The sequence below is a fragment of the Lonchura striata genome, chromosome Z (assembly GCF_050655825.1).
Source record: "Lonchura striata isolate lonStrDom1 chromosome Z, ASM5065582v1, whole genome shotgun sequence".
Classification (NCBI taxonomy): Eukaryota; Metazoa; Chordata; class Aves; order Passeriformes; family Estrildidae; genus Lonchura; species Lonchura striata.
The window spans coordinates 51,401,625-51,427,111 of record NC_140740.1 but is presented as its reverse complement, the minus strand read 5'-3'; the positions used below and the strand labels follow the sequence as shown (position 1 = coordinate 51,427,111).

Sequence of the window (25,487 nt, the reverse complement as noted above, 5' to 3'; positions counted from 1 at the left end):
TTTTTTTGTGGGTGTGTTTTGTTTTTTTTTTTGTTTTTTTTTTTTTTTTTTTTCGTGTTCTAGTTGTGGTGGTGTTTTTTTCCCGTTTAGAGGAAAAACGCGTGTTTGAGAGCCGGGTCACTTCTCCTTACGGCACTTCCCGGCCGGAGCCGCCTGTCCGCGGCGGGTGCTGCTGTCCCCGGCGCAGCCCGTACGCGCGGGGGCCGCCCGCGCCGTCCCGCACCCATCCCGCGTGAACCCGAGCACCCCGGGCGGCGGCAGCCCAGGCCCGGCTGGTTTGTCGCCTTCGCCCCCGCTCTCCACCGCTCCTCGCACGCCCAGGAGCGGGGGGAGTTCTCCCGCGCCCGGCAGAACTACAGCTCCCGGCTGTCCCGGCTGTCCCGGCCGCCGCCCTTCCTTCCTTCCTGCTCCTGCCCGGTTCCTGCCGTGCCGCCCGCCTTTCCGCTTCCCGCCGGGAGAGGCGGCCGGCGGCAGCGCCAGGTAGCGCCGGGGCGTCAGGGCTGTGCGTGCTCAGCGGCAGCTCAGGGGCAGCCGAGCTTCGTGTGGGGCAGTGCCGCTCTGTACTGCTGTTTTAGCTTCGAGATGAGCGACGGGTGGTTTTCCTGCTGTGTACTTAAAAGCAGAATTACCTAACTGCTTAAAATGCATTCTTCCTAGTTGTACAGATGGCTTCTTTTGGGTGGAAGAGAAAGATTGGTGAGAAGGTCTCAAAAGCTACTTCTCAGCAGTTCGAAGCAGAAGCTGCGGATGACAAGGATGCGGGTGACGATGATGATACTAACTGGGTGCTCGCAGCAAAGAGAAGAAAGGAAGTTCTTTTAGAAGATTGTATAAGGAAAAGTAAGGAGCTCAAGGATGAAGGGGCAGATTTGGCTGAAAATAGGAGGTACTCATGTTGTCTTACTCTTTTTTTCATTGACTGAAAAGCTGCTGCATTATATTTTAATCTCTTCTCTAAACACTAGTAAATTGCTAGTATCTGCACTGATAATTTCCATAATATGAAAAGTGATAATTTTTTTCATTCTGCCTTTACTGTTAGGTACTAAATAAGTTTTTGTCTTTGGTCAGCTGGGAAACAAAGTAAATATTCTAACTTATCTTTGCATGTTCTCATAACAACAACAAAGGTTGCCACTTGGGGTGTAGTGATCATGAAATTAGAATTCTCAATATTTGGTGAAATCAGGAAGAATATCAATAAGACTTTTACACTGGACTTCCAGAGGGCAGACTTTGGGCTATTTAGGAGACTTACTCAGAAAGTTCCTTGGGAAGCAGCCCTTGGAAACAAAAGAGTTCAGGAAAGGTGGACGTGCTTCAAAACAGAGATTTAGAGGGCACAGGAACAGGCTGTCCCTGTGCCAGAATATGAGACAACGAGGCAAATGTCCAGCCTGGATGGGCAATGAGGTTTCGAAGGAATGTAGGAATAATAAGAGGATCCATCATATTTGGAAGGAGGGTCAGGTGTCTCAGGAAATATTTAAGGAGGTTGCTAGGGCACATAGAAAAAATTAGGGATGCTAAAGCTCAGTTCAAAGTCAATTTGTCAACTTTTGTAAAGAATAATAAAAAATGTTTTTACAAATATATTTATAGCAGAAAGGAAGGGTAAGATCATCCTTTGTTCTTTACTGGATGTGGGAGGGAACCTTGTAACTGCAGGTGAAAAGAAGGCAAAGGTGCTTAATGCCTTGTTTGCCTCAGTCTTTAGTGGGAAGCCTTGGGATAACTGTCCTCTGGTGTCAGGGAGCAGAATGGTCCCCTTGTTATTCAGAAAGAGGCAATCAGAAAACTTCTGAGCTGTTTGGATGTTCATAAATCTATGGGACCAGATGGGATCCATCCCAGGATCCCAGAGGAACATGCAAAGCCGCTCTCCATCATTTATCAGCAGTCCTGGCTCTCTGGTGAGGTTCCACATGACTGCAAACTGGCCAATGTGACACCCATTCACAAAAAGGAGACCAGTCAGCCTGACCTCAGTACCTGGTAAGGTAATAGAGCAGTTAATATTGAGTGTCATCACAGCATTTACAGGATGTCCAGGGTATCAGACACAGCCAGCATGGGTTTAGGAGGGGTAGGTCATATTTGACCAACCTGCTCTCCTTTTATGACCAGGTGACCCGCCTGGTGGATGTGGGAAAGGCTGTGGATGTTGTCTATCTGGATTTTGACAAGGCCTTTGACACCATCTCCCACAGCACATTCCTGGAACAGCTGGCAGCCCACGGCTTGGACAGGAGCACTCTCTGCTGAGTTCAGAACTGGCTGGATGGCCGGGCCCAGAGAGTGGTGGTGAACAGTGCTGCATCCAGCTGGGGCCAGTCACCAGTGGTGTCCCTCAGAGCTCTGTGCTGGGGCCAGTCCTGTTCAGTGTGTTTATTGACTACATGGATGAGGGTATTGAATCTTCCATCAGTAAATTTGGAAATGACACTAAGTGGGGAGTGTGTGTCAGTCTGTTGGGCAGGTAGGATTCCAAGTGCCGAGTTCTGCATTTTGGCCACAGTAACCCCCTGCAGCGTTACAGGCTGGGGACGGTGTGCCTGGACAGTGCCCAGGCAGAAAGGGACCTGGGGGTGCTGGTGACAGCAGCTGAACAGGAGCCAGCAGTGTGCCCTGGTGGCCAAGAAGGCCAAGGGCATCCTGGCCTGTATGAGGAGCAGTGTGGCCAGCAGGAGCAGGGAGGTCATTCTTCCCCTGTACTCAGCACTGGTGAGGCCACACCTTGAGTGCTGTGTCCAGTTCTCACTCCTCAGTTTGGGAAGGATGTTGAGGTGCTTGAGTGCATCCAGAGGAGGCAACGGGGCTGGTGAGGGGCTTGGAACACAAGCCCTGAGAGGAAGGGCTGAGGGAGCTGGGGTTGGTTAGCCTGGAGAAAAGGAGACTCGGAGGTGACCTTATCACTCTACAACTCCCTGAAGGGTAGCTGTAGTCAGGTGGGGGTTGGTCTCTTTCTCCAGGCACCCACTCAGAACCAGAGCACACGGTCTTAAGCTGCGCCAAGGGAAATGTAGATTGGATATTAGGAATAAGTTTTCTATTGAAAGAGTGATAAAGAACTGCAATGATCTGCCTGGAGAGGTGGTGAAGTCACCATCCCTGGATGTGTTTAAAAAGAGACTGGGTATGGCACTTGCTGCCATGGTTTAGTTGAAGTATTGGGGCATGGGTTGGACTTGATGATCTTGAAGGTCTCTTCCAGCCTAGTGTTTCTGTGATTACAGAAGTCAAAAGATAAAAAAGTGACTGGATCTGAAAGCTGAAAGGCTAAATAGGATGCAGGGTGATAAGCCATACCACAACTAACGCTTCAGCCACTCTTGGAAGTGTGTCTTTTTCCCTTACTGGGAGTAAGCCTATTTGCCTGTGCACAGGCAAATACTGCCAAGCAGTTAATGTGCTGTTAATCTGCCTAGTGCTTTAAGTGAGCTTCTGTGAGCACCCTCTGAGTATTGGGAGTTTGCCAGTTCTGGAGGGGTATTGCAAGAGTAGCTGCATTGTCTTGTTGTGCCTCAAGCAGCAAGTCCTTTTGGAGTCGAGGTGTGTTAGGAGAGGGAGAGGTGGTCTATGAATTATATATATTAACTACATAATTTGGCCAGATATTCACTGGAGGTGGAAGAAACAGTTCTGAGAGTAGTCCCTTTAAAATCTTCAGAATTCTTTGACATATGAATGTTTATCCTTTCTTTTCTTTTAAGAGCATCTTTATTGTCCCAGATCATAGATATGTTCCTGGTAGAAATATTACCGAGATGTCAGTAGGTGCTCCTGTGCTGCTAAGCTTTTTGTCTTAAGAAGTATCATGCCAAAAAAGGGTTTCCTGGGCAATGTGGAAAAGAGAACAACTTGGAAATTTAATGCAGGCAAGTTTATATATCATAATAAACATACCGTGAGTATGGTTTGGTCTGATTTAAAAAAAAGTAATTAATAAATACAAAATCTCTTTGAGAAAAGGCTTATTTTCAAATACTTAAATACAGTTTCCTCTTTTGTGGACACTGTTAGTGAATGACTTCAGTTGATTCTTTCGTATTCCTGAGGCCTGTAATTTCTGAATAAAATTTTAAAGCCTTTAAAAGTTGAGTTTAAATTAAAACCAAATTAAACTTAGTAAGTTTTAAGTATCCCGCCATTGTATTAACCAGTAGATTTAATGCAGTAGTTGCATAAGTGGGTTACATTAATAGTTGAAAACACAGAATGTACAAATTAATAGTTAATTAACATCTCTGTTTTTAACACCAGAAGTAAATCATAGATTGGTCTACAGAAAGGTGTATCGATTCTGTCCTTTCAGGAATCTAGAGATTGCTAAATATTTTTATTTAATCTTGCATCGCTAATACATCCTGTATTTACCTATATTAAACAGGCTTGCTTTTTTTATTTCTGTCTTGTCTTTTACATATGCCTTCGTTGTATTTTGCTTTGGATGTTGCATATCTTTCCTCTCTGTTCTTTTTTGATTTTTTGGTGCATTTTTTAAAGTGCACTAAGTCTCTTGACAGAGAGAGTGGCAGATACTCTGTTGTAGATGTGGTTTAGGGCAGGGACATACTGAACAGCAGGTTCTCACTTGAAGTTACTCCAGCATGCTTTACAGTTTAGGTAGTAATGGTGATATGGGGTACCTAACTTTCATACAGATATTCTCTTTAAAAATCAATATTTACATAGGCTTTACTCTTTCTGACAAAAGTGGTTGCTGTGATTGTATTCAGGCCTAGACCACATGGGTCTGTTTCTTGAAATACACATTTGTACACTTATGTAAATAATTGCATACTTAAGGTGGATTGTGTCATGAAATATTGAAGTGTGGTGACAGTTAAAAAAGATCTGAGTTGGATTGTGCACCATTCTAGAAGAAAAGCAAAGATCTAGCATTAGGAAGTAACAAAGGTTCGTTCTTGGTTGGTGTTACTTGTGAAGGGGATCCTAAAAGAAAAATTTGTGAAGAAGCAGGGGGTGAAAAAAAAGAATGGAAGTAAGAAATTAATTTCTTACAGTAGAGAGACTCTGAGGTAACATGCATGGCAGAAATTAATATGATTAATTTTATAAGCAGGCCCATTATTGCTTAGCTAAAATAGTCATTATCACATTTATGCTTTATTAGTCTGCTCAGCTTATATTTTGGGTAAGGGAAGGCAGTGATGGTGTTACAAGCACCACCATGGTTTTGTTAGTCTCTGTGTACACCATAAGCCTGTTTATATGGCTGAGATCTCACTCTTCAGTGTTTGTAAGGTTGGGTCTCAGTGCTTGTCTGGGGGAGGGAATAATGAATGAGCTTCTCAGGCATCAGAATTTATGCAGTCTGTGTTATTTACTTGCTGTCAAATTTGGGAAGTGGTATGGGGGGATTGTTTGGGAGGTGGTGAAAACCCTCTGTGGGTTTTCAACTTTCGTGGAGCTGTTTGAAGAGTATTTGTACCTGCTGTAATGTGTGTACATGAACCTGATAAACCAAGACAGACAAACAGAAGAAAAGCAGTGATGAAGACAACAGTTTCTGATCCATATTTTGCATTTTTTTGTGGGATTGGAAGAAAGATTAAGAGTCTACCAGAAAAACATGTTAAAATAAGTTGATCGTCACAGTGGGGGTGTTACTGTGAAAAACACTGTTAAGGAGACTTTAACCTAGAAATTTGATAAGTAGGCAGTGTTGAGGATGGCTTGTAAATGAGTGATCTTGTCAGAACAGCAAGAAAAGGCAGATGTGTGGAAAGAAGTATCACATTTGTATGCTCGTTTGATGTGTGAGAAGGAGCAGGGAAACAAATATGTACATACAGTCTTCTGGGAACAGGTGCATGGTGCTATTCTTTAGGCTGTCATGTGCAAAGCAGGGAGATGGCCTTTGATGATCCCTGTGGATTCCTTCCAACTCAGGGTATTCTGTGAATTCTGTGAACAGAATATTGTTGTAGGTGGAAAGCATGGAGAATATTTTAAAGCAGAATTTATTTTGCTTATAGGGAACTTAAAATACTGGTGAATTATCCATCTTGAGACACCGAGTATGGATGTGCCCACATACACTGGAGTTTAAAAAAAAAGACAACTGACAGCACTACCAAACTCAGCAACTCCAATCCAGTTTTTTTGTGTTGATAGTCCTACACTGTTTTAAATCCAACCTAAGTTCACATGTTCTGCTTTAGTATTTTGAACATAGCAATTTGCCATTACAGTGTTATTTAACTGGGAGGGAGGTAAGCCTTTGACTATGGCCACATGGTTAAAAATGGTTGAGATGCAGGTAAACAGTGAAGTATGATGCCCTTAAATACATGGTATGTGAGAGCTAAAAGCAGGAAGAAAAACTTCTGTCAGACTTGTGTCCTCAGTGGAAATGAGTTGCCTGTCTGTGCAGTGGCTCTGCAGCCATCCCTGTGCTGCTTTCAAATCAGACTTCTGTAGCTGCCCAGTAAGTGGCGGTAGAGCTCTTCTCAGTGTGCCCTGAAGAGGTGCAGGATTTCTGTTGGAAGTAGATGCTGTTGGGTTTAAATTCTCAATGATTTGCATTTTTTTTCTTCAATTTTGCCAAATACGAGTTAATATTGCTTTTGCTTCTGATGATATTTATACACTAAAAAAGAGTAAAGATTTCCATCTTGATTGGGAAGGTCAGGTTTTCAGCTGGAACACTCCTACATTAGAGGCTCCCCTATATATATATAAAATCACTTTGTGTGTCTAGATTAGACTGATTAATAATATTTTATTTCTCATTTCTCTTAGCTTTTGCAATAGCAAATTAAACAAGGACATGTCAAAGTGCAGTGATAGGACCAGACAGCAGGCCAATTTTCATGAAACTCTTTACTTTTCTGGAGGGATTAAGTTTTTAGAATTGCTTCATTTTCTAATCTATTGAAAAGAACTGAACTTTTCTGAAGGGTCATTTTTCCACATTTTAGCAGCTGAGATTTTTTTCTCTGATGTGAATGCCAGCATGACTCCCAGATGTGTAGTTAGTGATTCTTTAGCTATATACACTGTAATTGAGTTTGTTTTTCTCACTAGACGTTGTAGGTTGTCAGATGATGAGGCACACATCTTTCAAAAGTATGCTTAGTGTAGTGGTAAGTCAAGTGTTTACTGAAAAAATATGTCTATCAGGTGGAGCAGATTTTAACAGTTGCATTTATTCCATTTACCCATGTGTTTTAGGTTTAGATTATAGTAAATACTTGATTAAAAATTAGTTATGAAAGTAATAAAATTGTTTTCAGATTATATTACTAATTAATTTTGATGGAACTAAGATGGCAAAGGATAGACATCATTGTGTTGAAATTGCTTTTCAAATTTCAGTCAATAAAACTGATGTTACTTACATAATACAGTGTTAATGAAGAGGTTTCCCAGCTGTCTTTGGCAATAAGCTTTCATCAGTTTAATCAGCTGAGTTACATTGTGGAGTAGTCTAGAAAAAATATGTTGTGTTGGAGAGAAGAGGGATCCAGGGAGAGCAGGTAGGATTTGTTTCAAGTTTTCTCCCCTAAACTCAAGAGTAGTTCTGCCCAATGTAATAATGAAAAAGTGAATAAGAGTGCTATGTGGATATATAGGAAGCTCCTGACAAAATCCTGACAAAAATATTTACAAGAGATGAGAGCAGAATTGTGTAACCCAGTCAGACCACAGAGACTCTGAGTATGCAGGGGCAGGGATGAAGTTAGCAAAGCCAAAGCCCATGTGGAGTTGAATCTGGGGAGGATTGCGAAGGGCAGCAAGAAGAAAGGCTTGTACAGCAGCAAAAGGAAAAAACTGAGTCTTCTACTGAACAAGATGGAGAATTAGTGACAAAGGATACAGAACAGGCATTTGCTGTCTGCTTTGCCTTGGTCTTTACTGTAAGTGCTGCCTTCAGGAACCTCAGGTCCAACTGACCACAGGGAAAGTCTGGCTCAAGGAAGGCTTACCCTTTGTGAGTCGGAATAAAGTGTTTAGATAAACCTGATGTATAGAAGTTCTTGGTACCTAATGGGGTCCATCTCGGAGTGCTGCAGGAGCTGGTTGTTAACATCACAAAGAATCTGCAATTGCACTTGAAAGGTTTTGACAACAGGGCACGGTTTGTGGGAGCTGACAGACTGATGGGGAGTGGTGTGGATTGTCCAGCTGTGTTGATACTATGGACAGGAGCCTAAGCAACCTCCTTTAGCTGACCCTGCTTTGAGTAGCTGATTGGATTAGATGACCTCTAGATTTTCATTCCAGTCTTGGTCTTTTTGTAAGTATAACCCATTAAAACTTCAGAATTTAGAATACAGATAGTAGTTTCTGTGGTTTTTAAAATTTTGATTCACTAGTACAGGTAGCTTTGGTGGAATACTTCCGGTGAGGAGACAGATTTAAAAAACAGCACTGCCTTCTTAACATCTCTGCTAACTAATCTCATTTAAAGCAAAGATACTTTAAATTTAAAATAATTAAAAGGATTGATTCAGTAGATAATCTAAGAGTCTATGAACTTTAGTGTCTGGCTTCAATAATAAATTGTAAATTTCTGTTAGGCTGCTTTTATAGTATATTGGCAGTGTTGACACTTTTGTAAGAATAATCTGAATGCCCTACACAGTTTGGATTTTTATGATTAAGTGTAGGAGAAATTGCTGGAAAATGCTTATAATAAAATCTGAAGTATGTTGTAAGTACTCATGCCTACTGTTCCTTGTAGGCTGAAAATAAGTTAGAAAATAAGTATGAGTTTAGATGTAATTTGCATACCAGGTATAATTAGCTATTATATGTAATGCTTACATCCTTCAGAGTGAATTACCAATACCAGTGTTCTGCAAACAAAATGAAGTTTTAGTATCGGTAATGATTTGATTAGGTTGAGAGTTTTCTTGGGTCTGTCATGCAAAATGCAGAGAACATAAGTATATTTCACACTGTAAATAGAATTATACAATGCAAATAGGGGCTTGATTAGAACTGTCATGAGTTCTAGTCAAAGTACCTGATCACTTTTTAAAGTTTTTCAGTGCTTAGCATTACTGTCTATTTTGTGTCTGTATAAAACTTCCTAACTGTTACGCTTCCTTGGGAATGCTGTACTCATCATATGCTCGCTAAAGAGACAAAGGATGTGTAAGCTGGAAGTCCTGGATGCAGAACACATGAGCTGAAACAGAAAAGACTGAACAAGTACAGACTTTGTACCTTTGTTTTCTGGAGAAAGCATGTTACAGCTTCTCTGTTATTAGTCAGAATGTATGGGGTTTTTTTTCAGGCCTTATAACCTTTCTACAGAATTAAAAAAGTGTAGAGAGTGTTTTGCAGTGCCCTCCTGTTGTGTAAAGTAAAACATTAATTTTTTTTTTCTAAGTTAATTTTTATTGCTAGCTTTATTTTGTTCATCACTTACTGATACAGTTGCTGCTTCATGGTCATGCATCTAGCTGGCCCCTTTCATTGAGAAGTAAATTTTTTGCAACTGCTTAAGTAGTTATTCTTGTTTAAGTTGTTATTTATCTTTAAATGAGCTCTTTGCATTCTGGGAAACATTATTTTTCCAACAGCTGGTTATTATTTGTCAAAGCAGGAGTTCAGTTATGAAATTGTTACTAATTTAATGCAGATTTTTCTGAGAGTGAGTGCAAGAATTGTAGATTATTTAAGCTGTAACCAGAGTTTGAATAATTTTGAGAGTATTTTTTTGTTAGAATTGTTGTTCCTTGAGGATATTGAAATGTGATACCATACGAGCCATCTGTATTTGAATGTGTGCATATTTCTGTGTATATGTATGTATTTGTAAATAGAAGCAGAAGGAATATTCATCTGCCAGCTGTAGACTATGGAATCATTTATATATGTATTTATAGATATATTTTTCTTCAGAGAAATCATAATTTAATTGATGCCTATGTATAATCCTGTATAATTTAGGCAGTTGTCAGCCAAGATAAGAATCAGTATTCATTCAAGGTCTCTTGACAGTGACAAAGAGGTACAGCCTGTGGGGTGACTGCAGGGTGGCCACAGTCCTGTAAACACCTCAGGTGAGGTATCTAAACATAGGTGACGGTGTGAGAGGAATTTGGCCTATTCGCACTTTCTTGGAGGTGAAGGAAGTGCTATTTGTGTTACTTGCCTTTGTGTTTATGTCTAGAGAGTCTATTCCTTCTGTGCATGAAATATAATTTACAGAATTTTTTGAAGGAAAAGCTGTGTTTTTCATTGGATATGTTCTGTGTAGTTTTTTTTACATAAAGTCTTCAAAAATATTTATGTTTACTTAACATTTCCCCCCATATTTAAATATGTAGAGAGTGTTACGGGTACTGAAGAAGCATATAAAAAAGGGTTCTTAAGTGTTTCATCAGTATGTGTTAATTTTTAAAGTATATGTTAGTGTCTCTTTGTAGAGTGTTCATGCCTTACAGTTCCCTTTTTCTGTCCTTTATATATGAATGAATACTTGTCTCAGATTTTTAAAGGCTGTAAGCAATAGTTTCTAGATTTTTACATTACTTGCTGGTCCTATTGTTTTGTCCCATTTGTAGCATGCTTTCCAGACAACTTTTGTTTATGACTCAGTAGGACACTTAAATCTAATCCCAGAATGCCTCTTAACTATATAACATACTAGACTGTAAATAAATAACATAAAAATATAAATATTGATGTCTCATTACTTTTATTTTCATTACCCATTATGATAATATTTTGCATTTAATTTTTATCACTCATTATCATAGCTGTGCTTGAAAAAATTAAAATATGTGAAAGCACATGGGCTGGCATATTTCTAGCCTTGCAAAGTATACAAAGGTGGAGTAATTAACTCTGCCATATTTTACTGAATTTTTCTGGCAGTCTGATTTGCCTTGAATCTGATGTTTATATGCCACCTGCCAGTCTTTGAGATGTTTTTCCACATGAACATTCACAACCTGCTGCTGCATATGAGAGACAATGAGTGTACCTAGCAGAATGCTACTGGTGTGTTTTTTTTTGTCTTCCCAAGTGCTGTGTTGAGGTGAAGGGCTTCAGTGTATCTCTCATAGTTGGCTTGATTTCTGAAACTGTTTTTATTCCTGTTCTCTTCCTGCATGTAGCTGTGATAAACTATCTGAGACAAGGATTGTCTTTTTAAATAAGTGACATGGTGGCAGTATAGCCAGCACTATTGCCATCCAGCAACAATCAACTTCTGCTAGCAAGTCTGTATTGGTAGATGGCAACTAGAGGTTCATGTGAATTCTTGGATGCAATTCTACCTATCAGGTTAAAGAACATGCTTGAACTTAGAAATTTTGCCTACAACTTCAGGAATTCAAATTGAGGAATGCTAATGGTGCAGCTTTATAATGTAGGCAATTATTCTTTATACGGCTAGCATAATACAATTTAGCAAAGCCTAGTGATTTACATTAATAACCTAAGCAGTTTTTATAGAGGAATACAAACTGGGGGCTTTTCCACATCCTTCATAGAATCACTTGTATTAATGATACCATGTATTACAACATGGATACTGTTAAGTGACAGTTTTGTTGTTTTGCTTTTTGTCCAGATCTAGTGTTAAATACTAGTGTTAAATCTAGTGTTAAATCTAATTCCTTTTACTTGAATAATAAAACTTTTGAATTTAGAAATATTTTTTTTCATATTATTTCTCTTCATAGGGGAAGCGTAGGGAAAAATATTAAGTGGTTTCCTAATTTAATAACTTTAGCCAGTTGCTCTTTAAATCTAGTTGTTGTTGCTGACAAAGATAATATCCCCCTCCACTGCCATTAACTGTCTCTGTCATTCATGGAATTTAATTTTGAAATAGTAATTTAGTATCCCTTGCCCAATCCTTACTGAACATGATGTGTCCATATCTTCCAAAATTAAATGTGCTGATTTTAAGGGAAATTGCCCATTTGGTTCAGTTTTTTTCTGCAGAAGTAGGATATGGCAGTGTACATTGTTATGAGGTTTTGGTTCCTGTGTATGTATCAGCTTGTCTTCTAGTGCCCTAAATGGTGTCCTCCATATCCTGTGGCATATTGTGAAAGTATCCTTAAACTGAAAAGGATGCTTGGCAGTAAAGACATAAAATAAAAGCTCTCTATCGACATCTTGTTAGCCAAGTCTTTTGAGTGGTATACTCAAAGAGCAAATGTGGAAAATTGAGAGTGGTGCATTCTCAGTTTACATTGTAGAAATATTTGATATTGTAGGACTGATGGTTGTTAATGAGTTGACTTCATAGCATCAGCTACTACCACAAGAATGACTGCTTGGAAGGGTCCTGTAAAGTAACATGTGGTCATCAAATTTACAGGAATTTAATTTATTGTGTATCTTGACTTCCTCTATTGTTTTTTGTCCCATTGATTTATTTATGTGGCAGTTAACAATGCAGTAATTTTGTAGACAGTTGTTAAATTACGCCAGGGCAGAATTAACTGAAAGCTAGAGCTGGTGTTTGCATTCTCCCTAGCCTTGGTTGTTTGGAATTACCTGGTCAAAGATTGCAGTTCTATTACTGGGTGAACTGATTTGAGTTGGGGGTCAATGTGACCGAGTTCTGCTTCCCTTTCATTTCCACTATTTTTCCATGGTCCCATTTTTTTTTTGTTTTTGTTTTTACCCTGGGGGAAGCCAACTCAAAGTGCCAGTTAGTCACAGCACTGCAAAGGAAGCCTGTCTGGAAAATAGTCTCTTTCTGGTTGCTGCTTCTGATCTGGTTCATAAATGCTTTTGACAAAATAGCCAGTAAAAAGGGAGTGAGTGGCCAAACAACAGGGGAAGATAAGTTATTTCATTTATGCTGTGTTGTTCTCTAGTTGTTGCCTGTGTTATGTTACTGTATTGCACATAAAATTTGAAATTATTATCTGTGAATTTGTTTGCTCTTGCAGTTGTTAGACTTTTTAAATACTCATCTGTTTTCAAATGAGTCTTTTTGTCTCACTTCAGTTGTTAGACTGTGAACAAACTACTTCTTATTAGTTCTTTATTAGACTTATTAGCTCTTATTAGACTTTACTAGCAGTTATTTTCTCCAAATTTAGCAGTACAAACTAAAGTACATTTTTTGATGGGGGCTGGGGTGCAGAGAGAGTCCTAACATGACAAAAATGTAAAAATATATTGTCAGTTACTTTTGGTAAATCATCTGACCGTATGAAATTGGTGATAGATATTGTGTATTTTTCTTAGTAGGCATTTAGGTGACCAATACATTTATCCTGGTCTGAAAGAGAAGACTCAGTATTTACAGTATCATTCTCAGTTTTATACTATTGTGTTTAAATACTGAAATTCAGATGTTTTAGACAGGAACCATACCTTTCCACCTCTGAATGCTGTCCAGTACACTTGTAACATATAGTCAAAGAAGTAATGCAAGCCTCCTCTCTTTCTTTTCATGGCTTCTGAAAAACAGTCACAGAAAGTTTTCTCTTTTGCACTCAGTTCAAACTAGTAATTTTTACAGGCTGCCATTCTTAGCACAAATTGGATATATTTTCATGCCAGTCTCTGGAGTTCTACTGTGTCTAGCAGCTAAATGACAAGTATTAAAGGAATGTTTTTTCTTTGACCTGTCAGCTGGGAATAGAAATCTAGTGTAGTAGACCATGGATGGCTTAAGATTTTTGTCTTCTGCAAAAATTAGGAAATTACATTTAAACAAAATACAGTTCATAGTTGTGGGGTTTTTTTTTTCCAGCTACAGTCTTTGGATAAGAGATCTTGGCAGTGAATAATGGATTGTATTCAGCTGGCTCCACAGTCCTATTTTTACTGTTAAAAATAGGAGATGCCAGTTAAATACATTGAATAGCATAAACTTACTAGAAGGAATCTGCAGCCTTGCCTTCTCTGTAAGCTGTATTTGTCTGGAAGATTTAATACAAATTTTTATTTTCCTGGGAATTTGCTCTCATGACGATAAATTCACCTTCAGTGAAATTAGATGTTGATATATATGTTTTTATATTGGTTCCATTCTAGGCTATCGGTTAAAGTCATCTGTTTGTTAGAAGATTAACCTTTCCTGGTGTTGCTCGCTTAATTTATTTTCCTGGATATATTTGAAATATTGTATATTTTAAAATAAATTTGTCATTCAGTTAAGTGTTTCAACTTCTAGTCCTCAAAGAGCATTTCTTATTTAAATTTGATTAATATTTACTGAGACCTCAAGAAGGACTTAAATAAGGGCTTGCTAAAGAAAAGGTGTACATCAGGCATTGTAGGGGTAGGATCACATGCTGAGATTGAAATGAATATTTTTCAGTCCAGAAAATAAACTTTGTTTTAGTCAGCCTCTGCTAGACCATCTTTCTATCACTGTCAGATTAGAAAGTATTTTTGCAGAGCTCTGAGTATGAAGGTGATAGGATGCTGTTTGCTGAAATGGATTTTTTAATAATGCATTGAGTTTCATTAATATCACAGCATCTGTTTTGTTTGGAAAAGTAATTATCCTGTGTAATTCCAGTGTAAAACTCTCCAGTGTAGTTGTCCAAATGGAGAATTACACCGGGGAGTTGCCTGGTGTTTTAAAACAAACTGTTGGACAGGTCATAACCTTGATTAGACTGTTGATTTGCCTGAAGGAGCAAAAGCTTTTATACTGATGCAAAGCAGGGACAGGAAAGTAAACTGAGGTAGGTGAGGAGAGTGCAGAACAACTTTTTAAGGACTTACCAGAAGGTTGCAAAGTCATTGGAAGACATTTGCCTTTCAGAAATATAGCAGAATTCTGATACTTCTCAATATTATGAGTGGAATTTAATGAATGAGGTTTCAGAAATTACTTATTTTAGTAACTGATTTATTTTGTGAGAAAAGACACTATTTTTCTCACTTTTCAAAAGTGAGAAAGGAATTGCAAGCAATACTGTAAAAAATTTAGAAGTGCTGTTGGTATAAATAATGAAGGAAATTGATACTAAAATTGAACAATAATAATTGAACTGTCCTAATTAATTTACAGAATTTCTATAATAATAATTAAGGAAGTTTTATGCAAAACTACTGGTATTATTACATTAAGAATTGTGTAAGTATGAAAAATCTTTAACCTGGCCCTTTTTTTCTGCATAATTTATTGGTTTTTATTTAAGTGATTGTGAGAGTGTCTAGGTTACTTAGTTTTGTTCTTTATGTTCTGATAATAAGTTGAGATTGAGAGAGAAAAATTATAAATATTCAGGAAAACTGGGGAAAAACACCAAGGTGAGGTCGTATATGTCTAAGTCTAATGAACATTCATTGATGCTGTTAGAGTTTGTAGAGCCATAAATTCAGGAAAAGGAATTGTAGAGATAGCCTTTGTAAGTCAGACTTAAGTATGTTCATTTCATCAGTGTAATCAACCTTATGTGTAGAGGGAGAAGGTAGTAAAGAGTATATATTAAAGGGCATATTTTTATAATTGCGACACAGGTCTGTTCTCCAGAATGCAGAAAGCTATCAAGCATTGCTTCTTTTTTTTTTTTTTTTTTTTTTTTTTTTTTTTCTGGAAGGGATCTTCCAGTTTATAGATGCTTTACAGCCCTGTGCATTTTCACAACAATCTTGTCTCTGTGGTACTATCTTTCAGAACTCAAAATATTCTTTGTGGATGTTTCCTGCTAGGTGGAGCATAGGAGTTAAGTCATAAATTAAGACCAAGAGGGAGAAAGAGTCTTAAAAGTTAGAATTCAGAAGCATGGGATAATCGGAACAAGGCACTGAAGTATTCCTATCCAGTAGTCAGCAGAGATGAGAACATCTGATATGTTAATCTTCTGTTGAAACTTTAATGTTTTATTTTGCATTGCATACTGTACTATGGAAAAAACATTGAAAAAGATAGTTCCAACAGTTGTTGCTGTTCCTCTTTTGACAGAAATTGTTTTATTGTGCAAAATGACAGTGCCAGCCAAAACCATCCAGCTGAATGATTCCTGAAAGGTTGCATTTCAGTAGAAACAGCATTGTAAGTGATTAGACAGCTCTGTCACAGGACTTGAAGCACAAACATGACTAATCTGACTCTTTGCAGAATGTTTTTGTCTAGTGACACTGAAGGCCACCGCTGCTTGCTGATGTAGTGCTGGTGGAGAATAGTTGCTGCTCTTCTTGCAGCTTTCATGTGGATGAGTTATTGGGAAATTTAGGACTGTGATAGTTTCCTTAATTCTAGGTAGTGATACCCAGTCTCTGTACAGTCTGTATTTTATGCATTTTATGTCCTTGCAGAGAGATTGTTCTGTTTATTACACATCTGTATTTTACTTATTTCAGGAGATGTCATGGCTTTTGCTGACTAGCATTTGCATTAGTACTTTATAGTAATTTGAAATCAATACTTTCTAGTAGTATCAGCTGTGGGAGCTTTATAGAGTACCTGCCTACTTAACTTCATGGAACTTTAATGAAAAAATAAAGCTGCTCTTCAAGTATGAAAATACATTAAAGAAGTATACATTTCCCTTATCTTTGTCTTTCTGTCTGTTTTTGTTTATAAATTGTGTTGTCATTATTTATCAGCAAACATTGTAAAGAGGCTGTAAGTAATAAAAAGAAAGCAAATTAAGCTAAATTACATTATTTAACATAGAGAAAAAAAGCATGTCAACTAGATGAGATGGAACTGATCAGAATATAATGTGAGGAGACTGTTGTTTTCTTGAATCATCTCTCCCAAAATGTTTTATCATACTAATACCCCACTTTTGACCATCATAATTTGCCAGTAAATAATTTTGAGAAAGATAGAGGAATGCTGGTGTTTAAAGCCCAGCATTTAATGAATTTTTTTGGTCTATTGACTTAATTTTTGGTCTGTTGCCTTAATTTCTGTGTCAGATTTCTGAGAACAGTTAGGGTCATAATGTTAAGTAAGAGAGAGCTGTCTGCCATCTGTGGACAAATAATTAAAAGGTTGAAAGGAATAAATGTCTTCTCATCTAAGAGCCAAAGAAATGACACCTATAATTTTTTCCTCTACTACTGTGTGTCTAAAGGGTATCTGAACAAGTGATTCTCAATACCAGAGTATTGCTTCAAATGCAGCATAACAGTTTTTTCCTTCTTGCTGCATTCAGAGGAACTGCTGTTGAAAATAGTTTGAGGAACTAAAGCATTCTATTTAGAATTTCATTCTAGCAATAAAACATGTTACTTCTCTATGAGTACTTAAAATGCTACAGCTATTGCAATGTCTGATACTTGATTTATATTAATTGCAGCTTCTGTTTAGAATACTGAAATGGTGACCTGTTTTTACTGAAACAATACAGTTAATTTTTGTTTGAAGCTTAGGATAGTCAGTTCTTACGGCTTAAACAATGAAAATAACAGTCTGAGATGTAATAAAAAATTATTTCCTTCTTGTATTTTCATGCTGTTCCTGTTTTTCCCTGTTTATTTGGGCTTAGTACAGCGCTCTCACCTGTAAAATGATTATCGATACCCAATATTAATTATGTTAAATTACAAGTCTGGTGTCTAACAAAGCACCCTACATGTTCATAGATGGTTGGAAAGTGCCTTTTAGACCCTGTAGAGGGATTCTTAGGTGCTATCTTTTTTACCAGTTGTGGTCTAATCTGATACTAATGCTGAACATAAAAGCATTTGAAACTGAATTTTAACTACATTAATGTAATTAATATTTTATCCTTTTTAATGTTAATAAATGAACTCTTGTTAATGTTTTTCTGTGTGAGAATATTTTTCAGAGGTGTGGAATGTCATGACAACTGCTGTTCTTAAGCACTCTAATATGACTTCCAGTATGTGAATATAACTGTTGTTTCCTCTGTATCAACAAGTCCACTGTTAGTACTGCTTTTCTAAATAGAAGACAGATATGTTACCTAACTGGCAATGATAGATATCGGAGAAATACAGGGGAAAGGTTTGCCTGTCAGTAGAGAAGTTCTCAGATGTTGCATGTGATCTGGTGGATTAAGATATCTCATTGTGCATTTTTACACATCTTTGTGTTCTATTTTGTAATTGAAAGTTTAGTGTTAATAGAATACAGGTAGAAACAGATTATTTCTTTTGTCTCTTCTTGAAGGTCAAACATTTATCCATACTGCACCTTCAAATTTTTATGTGGTAAAAACCTAAATACTTCTCACTGAAGTCTGTCTGCTAGTATTTCTATAGTTAATCAGGTATGCAGTCAGTGACAGTAGTCACTTGTCATTGAAAACTTGTGGTTTTTATGACAAAACTAAACCAGCAAAACCACTACTTAATTGAAAGAAATGTAATTTCTTGGAGTTCCTTTCCTCCTCTCCGCATAACGCTCTTGAGTTAACAGCTTGTAGCAATAACTTGAAATCTTGGGTATTCTCACTTTAAAAATACAGTACCAAGTTCTCAGGACTATGGCAAATGATTAGCAGTGTATTTTTAGCCCTTCTGACAGCATGATGTAATCTATTGCAGGTGAGTAAATTCCTCTATATTATATAATTTTTCTACTAAATCCATACTTAGAGAGAAAATTATGAGAGGATTTGCAGCAGGGCCAGAAACAAAGCTGTAGAATATCCAGTATCTAGAATATTGCATGTGTTTGGTGTCATTTAACTAAAATTTTGTTCAGTAATGCACAACTTACTTGTTCTGTTTCCCTGAATAAAAAGAGTTTTTAAAAAGAAAAATATGTTCTTTGAACTTGTTTGTTAACCAGCTCTAGAATTCTCTTTGAGCTTAAATGATGATGTCATTTTTGAAGACTAAAGACAAATAAATGTAGGCACATGCTTATATGCTTCCCAAAGACTCCCTTGGGGACAAAGCCCTGAAATTGCATGCACTAATGGCCTGGGAATGAAAGTGGTTTTATTTTGTTTTGACCCAGGAAAAACAAATGTTGTGGAAGTTAGGTTCAAGAGATTTGATTATCACCTAGCTGTTTTGCATTTGTGTTGCAATTTTCTTGTCTTATTACAGATAACTGCAGTATCTGAGTGAGGTGGACCATGAAACAGTGCTTCACCAGGTTATAAAAAATGGGGTAAAGTAAGTCAAAGGCAGGAAAGCCCACAGTTCACAATTCAATATAAAATGTATTTATGAAAGACAGTTTTGCTTGCTCCTCATTTCCTCTCTCATTTGTTGCTTTAATTTTGTACTGCAATATATTCCATTCCTGTGTCTCAAAGGAGTGACTGTGAAAAAGTAGTGAGTAATTTTTTTGAGATTATGTTTCCATATCATATATAAGGGAATAAAATTTTATTCCTGTGTGAGGGAGTGTCTGTCAGAGACAATACCAGAATCCTGATTCTGTAGCTTTTGTTTCAGGGTACTTGCTTTTTACATGAACTTGTTCATCTTTCTTCAGTATTGTATTTCATAGTTTTTCTTTGACATAGGTAGTTTCAAAATTGCATTTGAAATGCATATAGAAATTAGCCATATCTACATTTGTGGCTGGAGTAAAAACTTGGAAACTGGGGAGTGCTGCTTACATGAAAAATTTGGTCTTGTAGTTCATTGTGATGATAGATGGTAATTACTTTTGGCACATGATGAAATGGTAATTCCCATCTGTTCTTCTGTGGAAGTTGTTGCAAGAGAGAGGTGTCTTTGAAATACTTGTGTAGCTATTTAATTTTCTGTTATGTTCAGCTGATTCAGTTGTAGCAGAGGTGTGTGTTCACTGTATAAACCAGACTTATTTTCACTTTGTACACTACAAGTGTTCAGGTGTCAATGTCCTGATTTTGAATAGTCTAGTATGTGCAAAAATAGTAACTCTGAATATGTAAGGGTTGGAAATGATGTACTTCAGGTATGTGCATGCTGTTTTGGCCCACTGTAAATTCGGAAGAGTTTATTTTCTCAAAGGGTAGCTGCAGTGAGTTTGTTTATGTCTCCTTTACTGTGGGGTAAGAGCCATATGTATGGTCAGGTGCCATTGAGGAATTGCCATGCACCTCCTGTGTAGCCCTGCCTCATTGAGAGTGTTAAATTAAAACCTTTTGTTGAAAGGTCTAGTGGACAGTAGAGCAGCTGGTTTTTTTTGTACAGAATCAGAAGTGACCTTTGACCCTTTACCACAAAATAACCAATTTTTTGTGCTGCAGTGATAATGTTTCACCAATAGTTGTCAGAATTGTCTGACAAAAATTGGGAAGTTGCTAAAACTTCAAAAGAACATTTTAAACACAGGAAGCAAGATAGTAAGGTGTACCAGTCCTACAACTGTTACCAGCCTATATGTGCTATGGGCATGAATTTTCTGAGTGTTTAAGCAAACAACTTCTTGTTGCTTATTTATGAACTCCCTCCTCACCCCTAGCTTTGAAAACCTCGCTGTGTTAGAGAAATCTGAAGTTGTTAAACACAAAAAAGTCTTGTTACATTCATTCTCCTTTTTCCTTCTTAGTTTCCTCATTCACCTGTTGTTTATATTTTTTCTCCCTGAGTCTAGGCCTGCATCATCTCGCAGCTTAAAAAGGGAAGTATATTCCTGTAATTAACTTCTGCTTTAATTTTCATTTCTCTTTTTATGTAGTCTGTATATTTACTGACTAGTGTTCTTTTCCTCCGGTTTCCAGCAAATTCGGAATTTGACCCTGCACTAGGTTAAAACTGCTCTAGATGGTGTTGCTGACTGCCATAGGCCATTCATGTTCCTCCTCTGTAATAGGAATCTTTGTCAATTAGGGATATACTTTTTAAAATTTGCTGTCCCTTTTTTAGCTTTGTCTGTGTTTTTCCTTATTATCTTGTAACAATTGGTTGTGGGAGTATCTGTCCAAGTCTAAAAGATATCCCAGGACTTCTGTTTTTCATGCCTTCTCCTGACACTGTACTCCTGTCTCTGCCTCTCTCCTGCACAGACGTCTAACTTTATCTGAATTTGATACCACCTCTTCTTTTTACTATATATGCAGATATTTTTAGTGTCATTCTAATTATGTCCAGTCTGACTCTGTTCCTGAAGCATCAGCCTGTAGCAAGCCTGAAAATAAAAATCTAGAACTCTAAATGTTGAATGAGCTGTGGTGCTGCTTTTTAGTGTTTTGTGTATGCCATTCAAAAATTGTGTAATCTGAATGTTAGGTTTTTTACCAAGAAGCCTCAAACATTTTTTAAAATTTGTTTTGGTAATCTTATTTAAGAGTTAAAGAGATCCTGTTTTCCTAGGAGTAGTGTTGAAAAAATGAAGTGTAAGCATGAGATGTTTGTTTCAGAAAGTTTGGCAAGCTTTAGAAAAATGTGCCAAGTTTCTGCAGCTCCCAGATTGTCAGGAGGAAATCTGAAGAGAGCAGTTTCAGTACTTTAGGGAAGCTGTGGGATTTCATGGGCTGTTAAAAGATGTCTAAATCTATCAGGTCTTTTGTCCTGAAGCATTCCGGATGTATCCAGTTGTCAATAATTTATTTATTTTTACAGCTTTGCATTAAAGAAGAGAAAATGCTAATTAAATTCTGAAATTCTGATTGTAACTGTAATTTTTTTGTAGTGAAGTATACTACTTGGCTGAAATCATTGTGGGTAGATGAGAATACTGTATCTGTGTACTCACATAGAATTCTATATTTCAAAATACTTACACTTTGTTACAAGTTATAACTTAGTACTTTGTATTAATGTTTAGATGCTTAGTTGCAATGAACATATGCACAAGGGTTTTATTTTTTCTGGAAATACTATTTTCATAACCTATTAAGAACACATTATGTCCATTATTAGTGTTCTGTGGTGTTACTACTACAATAGTTAAATTTGTAGCCATCCCAGAGATCTAAAAATTAATGGGTCTATTTTTGTCACTTTATATTTTGCCTAAAATTGGTTTTCATTTAGCCAAGAGATAATAATATCATAAATCATATATCACTGGTTTTGCTGATAATCCTAGTGAACTCGAGATTTTTGTACTCTGGCTCCTGCTTGAAACAGGGTCAACTACAGTAAGTTGCTCATGACGTTGTCAAGTTGAGTTTTGGATATCTCCAGTGATGGAGATATGCTTAAACATATTTTTCTGTGCTTCAGTTTGTGCCTATTGCTTCTTGTCCTGTCACTGTGTATGTCTGAGAAGAGTCTGATTCTATCTTCTGAACTTTCTGCTCCACTTCCAAATTGGGTAATTTTGCACCATGGGAAGATTCCTTTGAGCCTCCCCTTCTTCAGGCTGCATAGTCCTGTTTCTCTTAGCCTCTCCTTATATGACAGATGCTCCAAGCCCTAAGCAGATGTCATATTTATATCAAAGCTTTCCTTTTCAAAGCTACATCTCCTCACAGTGGTAAAGTACAGTGGTAAAGCTGTACAGTTCAGCTCAAAAAAAGATCCTGAGAAACAGTAAAATGACCTATTTTGAAATTGTTTTATTTTGCAACACTACCCCTGTATTAACTCTCTTCTTATTTGAGCCAAGGTCTATGGTTTTCATAAAGCATTTACTGGAACACTGAGTTTATAATACTATCTTTTATCCCTAGGAATCTTTTTCAGTATGGTGTTCAATATTTAATATAATCTTTTATATAATCTTTTCCTTCAGAAGAATGAGGTAGAACATCCTTTGATTAATGGACTACCCTTTTATAAATAATTTTTCCTAAATTTGCATTTCTAGAGCAAGCAACAATGGCTTATTTTAGCTTAGTAAGGATAATCTCCTTAGTTTCTCCTGGAGCAGCAATAGAAATGTCTTTTTTTTCTGAGTATATAAAATAATAGAACAGACATGTTTTATCAGACCTTCTTCTAAAGGAAATAAATGCATTGAAAAGAAGACAATTTCAAAGGCCTGTGGGTATCTGCAGACTGTAAACTGATAGTCAGCAGTCCTGTGTAGGTGGAACCTTTCCTTCACCAGCCCTCTGCTGTTGTGTTCTTAGTCTGAAAAGTGATTCTGGCATTCTGTTGTTCCTTCTCTTGTATCATACTTTCTGAGGCTCACAGGCAGAGTTACATAATTTACTGTTCACACACAGAACACAAATAACATAGTGTTTCTGTGAATGTACTAGTTTTTTTTCCTTGTCTCTTGGCAGACTGTTGGCCGATCAGCAGCAAAACCCAGCAGGATTTGGGAGATACTAGCTTATATTTGCTCCTTCTTTTCAGAGTTAGCAGGCTCTTGCTTTGAGTTTTATCACATTCAGATTGTTGCTTTGAGTAATTTTCTTCCCTTCATAGAAGTAAGAATGAAGGTTCCTGAAATGCAACTTCTTTTCTTACATCTTTTTGCTTACTGAATGCCAGTACTGGTCCCTCCTCTCTGGTTACTGATGTTATTACTGTAATTCCTCTATTCTCCAAAACTTTTTTTTAACAAAATTTTTTTTGCTATACTCACAATATTGCACCTTCTGCATGGCCAGGTCACCACCTAACTGAGCTGGGGACCCGTATTCATGCAGACTATTTGCAAATCTGTGTTAGGTCTTGAACTAAACTATGATCTTGTGCAAAACTAGTCCCCATTAAGTAAACAGCAGCATAAAGCTTCTACTGAGGCATATAGAAAATGTCATGATGTTTTCTTTAGGGTGAACACCTGCCCATGGGGCATGAACTGAGATGAAAAATGTGCAGCTGGTGCCTAAACTTTGAGGAAATGTGAAAATTTATTGAAGCATCCTTTGCTTAGCACTCAAACATCACACATTATTTGTGTAATTTGCAAACTAATAATACCTGAATCGTAGTGACAGTGTGACTTCAGTTGCGTTGCTTTTCCAGTCTGTTTTTCTATTCTGAATTGGTTCAGAAGTTTCTGAAGTCTTCATGGGACTGCTCTGGCAAACCTGCAGCTGTAATACAACCCAGAGGAGTGAAAACAGGGGAGAGGAAAAGGAAGGAACAGTGGGGAGTAGGGGAAGATAAAAACTGTTTAGTACGAAGGGCATGTGAAAATTGCTGTAGTTTTACCTATACCATATTAAAAATGAAGCAGGTGTATCTCCAAAGAGTAACTGTTTTCATACCTTTGCAGTGTAATTAATATAAATACAGGCACAGTTCCATAACAAATGTGGATTTTGAAGTTTCAGAGAACATGTGATAAACCCACAGACTTATTAATGTTGATGCTAAAAGACATTGCTGTAGTTGCATCTCATTGTTCTTCATCGTGGTTGAAGTTTTACCTCTTTGTTCAAGAAAAAAAAAGTTACATTTTATTGGTTTTCGTCAACTCTTCTGTTTTGTTCTTTTTCCTAGGAAAGGGCAACATGATGAATGCTTTCTCAAAGAGTGCTTTCAGTACAGCTGAAAATAGTTTACTTTCAACTTCCTTCTTATATTTGTATACCAAAGTTGTTTATATGTTTTTAGTCCTACATTATCTTACAGTTCAGACATGTAGGCTTTTCAGAATGAAAAGAGATTTTAAATTTCTGTGAGTGTATCATGGCATGTTGTTCAGAATATATTTTTTATGCCTGGCTAAGGATGATTTTGAAAGTTAAGGAAATTTGACTCAGTTTAAGATTTCTAGTTTTAAGTCATTAAGCTTTGCCTCAGTTTTCCAGTGTTGCCTTGTACATTCACTTGAGGTCAATTCTCTAGTAATGTTTACCATCCATTTGATCAGAACAAAAACAGTTCCTGAAAACAGTTCAAAATGTTTTATGGTGAAGTAATTAGAAAAATAATTAATACTAATCATATGCCATAGCACTTTCTTTAGGACAACGTCAGGGTATAAAAAGAAACATTCAGTCACTTTAAATATGTTGACATTTTAATACTGTTTTAACTACAGGTACAGAGAGGCTCTTGTCAAGTGGGATGAAGCACTTCAGTTAACTCCAGAGGATGCTACACTTTATGAAATGAAATCACAGGTAAAGCGTGGCAATTCATTGCCAGTTTAGAAATTAGAAAAGAAAACACTGTGTTTCTGAACGAATATTGGGCATTGTTCAGTTATGTGCAGGAACAACAACACAATTTAGGTATTTTGTTTTTACCAGCTAACAGGGCATCTTTTAACAGAAATTGGAATAATGGTGTTCTCTTACCCAGTCACAATGAACATCTTTGTCAGGTTATGAATTGGGGTGCTACATTGCGGGGGAAAAAATTATATTGGGGGGATCAAGGAGAGCCTTAGACAAGAGAGATAGATTAGCGAATCTGACCATTAAAAATCTGCCTGCTCTTTCTAAAAATTTTGCTTAATACTATCTGCTGTTAATACTAAACATGGGTGCTGTGTGCAAATGGTTTGCTTCAATCTGGTTTTGTATTAAGTGTTACACAGATAAATCAGTCATGTAAAAGACTTTGTAGTATCTAATCTAAACCTGCCCTCTTTCAGTTGGAAGCTGTTTCCCCTTATCCTATCACTACATCCTTGTAAAAAGTACCATTCCAGCTTTCTTGTGATTCCCATAGGAGCCCTCCGGATTCTAGGAAACATCTCAACAGGCCCCACAGATCCAGCAAGTGGTTTTAAAAAGCTACATTGTTTGAGGAAAAAAGGAGAAGAGAAAAAAAAAATTGGTGAATTTTTTATG

The 25,487-nt window shown here is 37.3% G+C and overlaps 1 protein-coding gene across 2 annotated transcripts in view; it reads left to right on the top strand.

The window, feature by feature from the left end:
- The first annotated feature begins 322 nt into the window (after nucleotides 1-322).
- TTC33 (tetratricopeptide repeat domain 33) overlaps nucleotides 323-25,487 on the top strand; it is a 43,913-nt gene continuing 18,748 nt past the window's right edge. The window contains exons 1-3 of one of the 2 annotated variants that reach the window (XM_085566650.1): nucleotides 323-480; nucleotides 658-886; nucleotides 24,731-24,812. In XM_085566650.1, the coding sequence (XP_085422776.1) occupies nucleotides 666-886; nucleotides 24,731-24,812 (303 nt within the window). In that variant the 5' untranslated portion in view covers nucleotides 323-480; nucleotides 658-665. The remainder of the gene's footprint in view (nucleotides 481-657; nucleotides 887-24,730; nucleotides 24,813-25,487) is intronic. The other variant, XM_021551507.4, reaches the window with a different exon arrangement.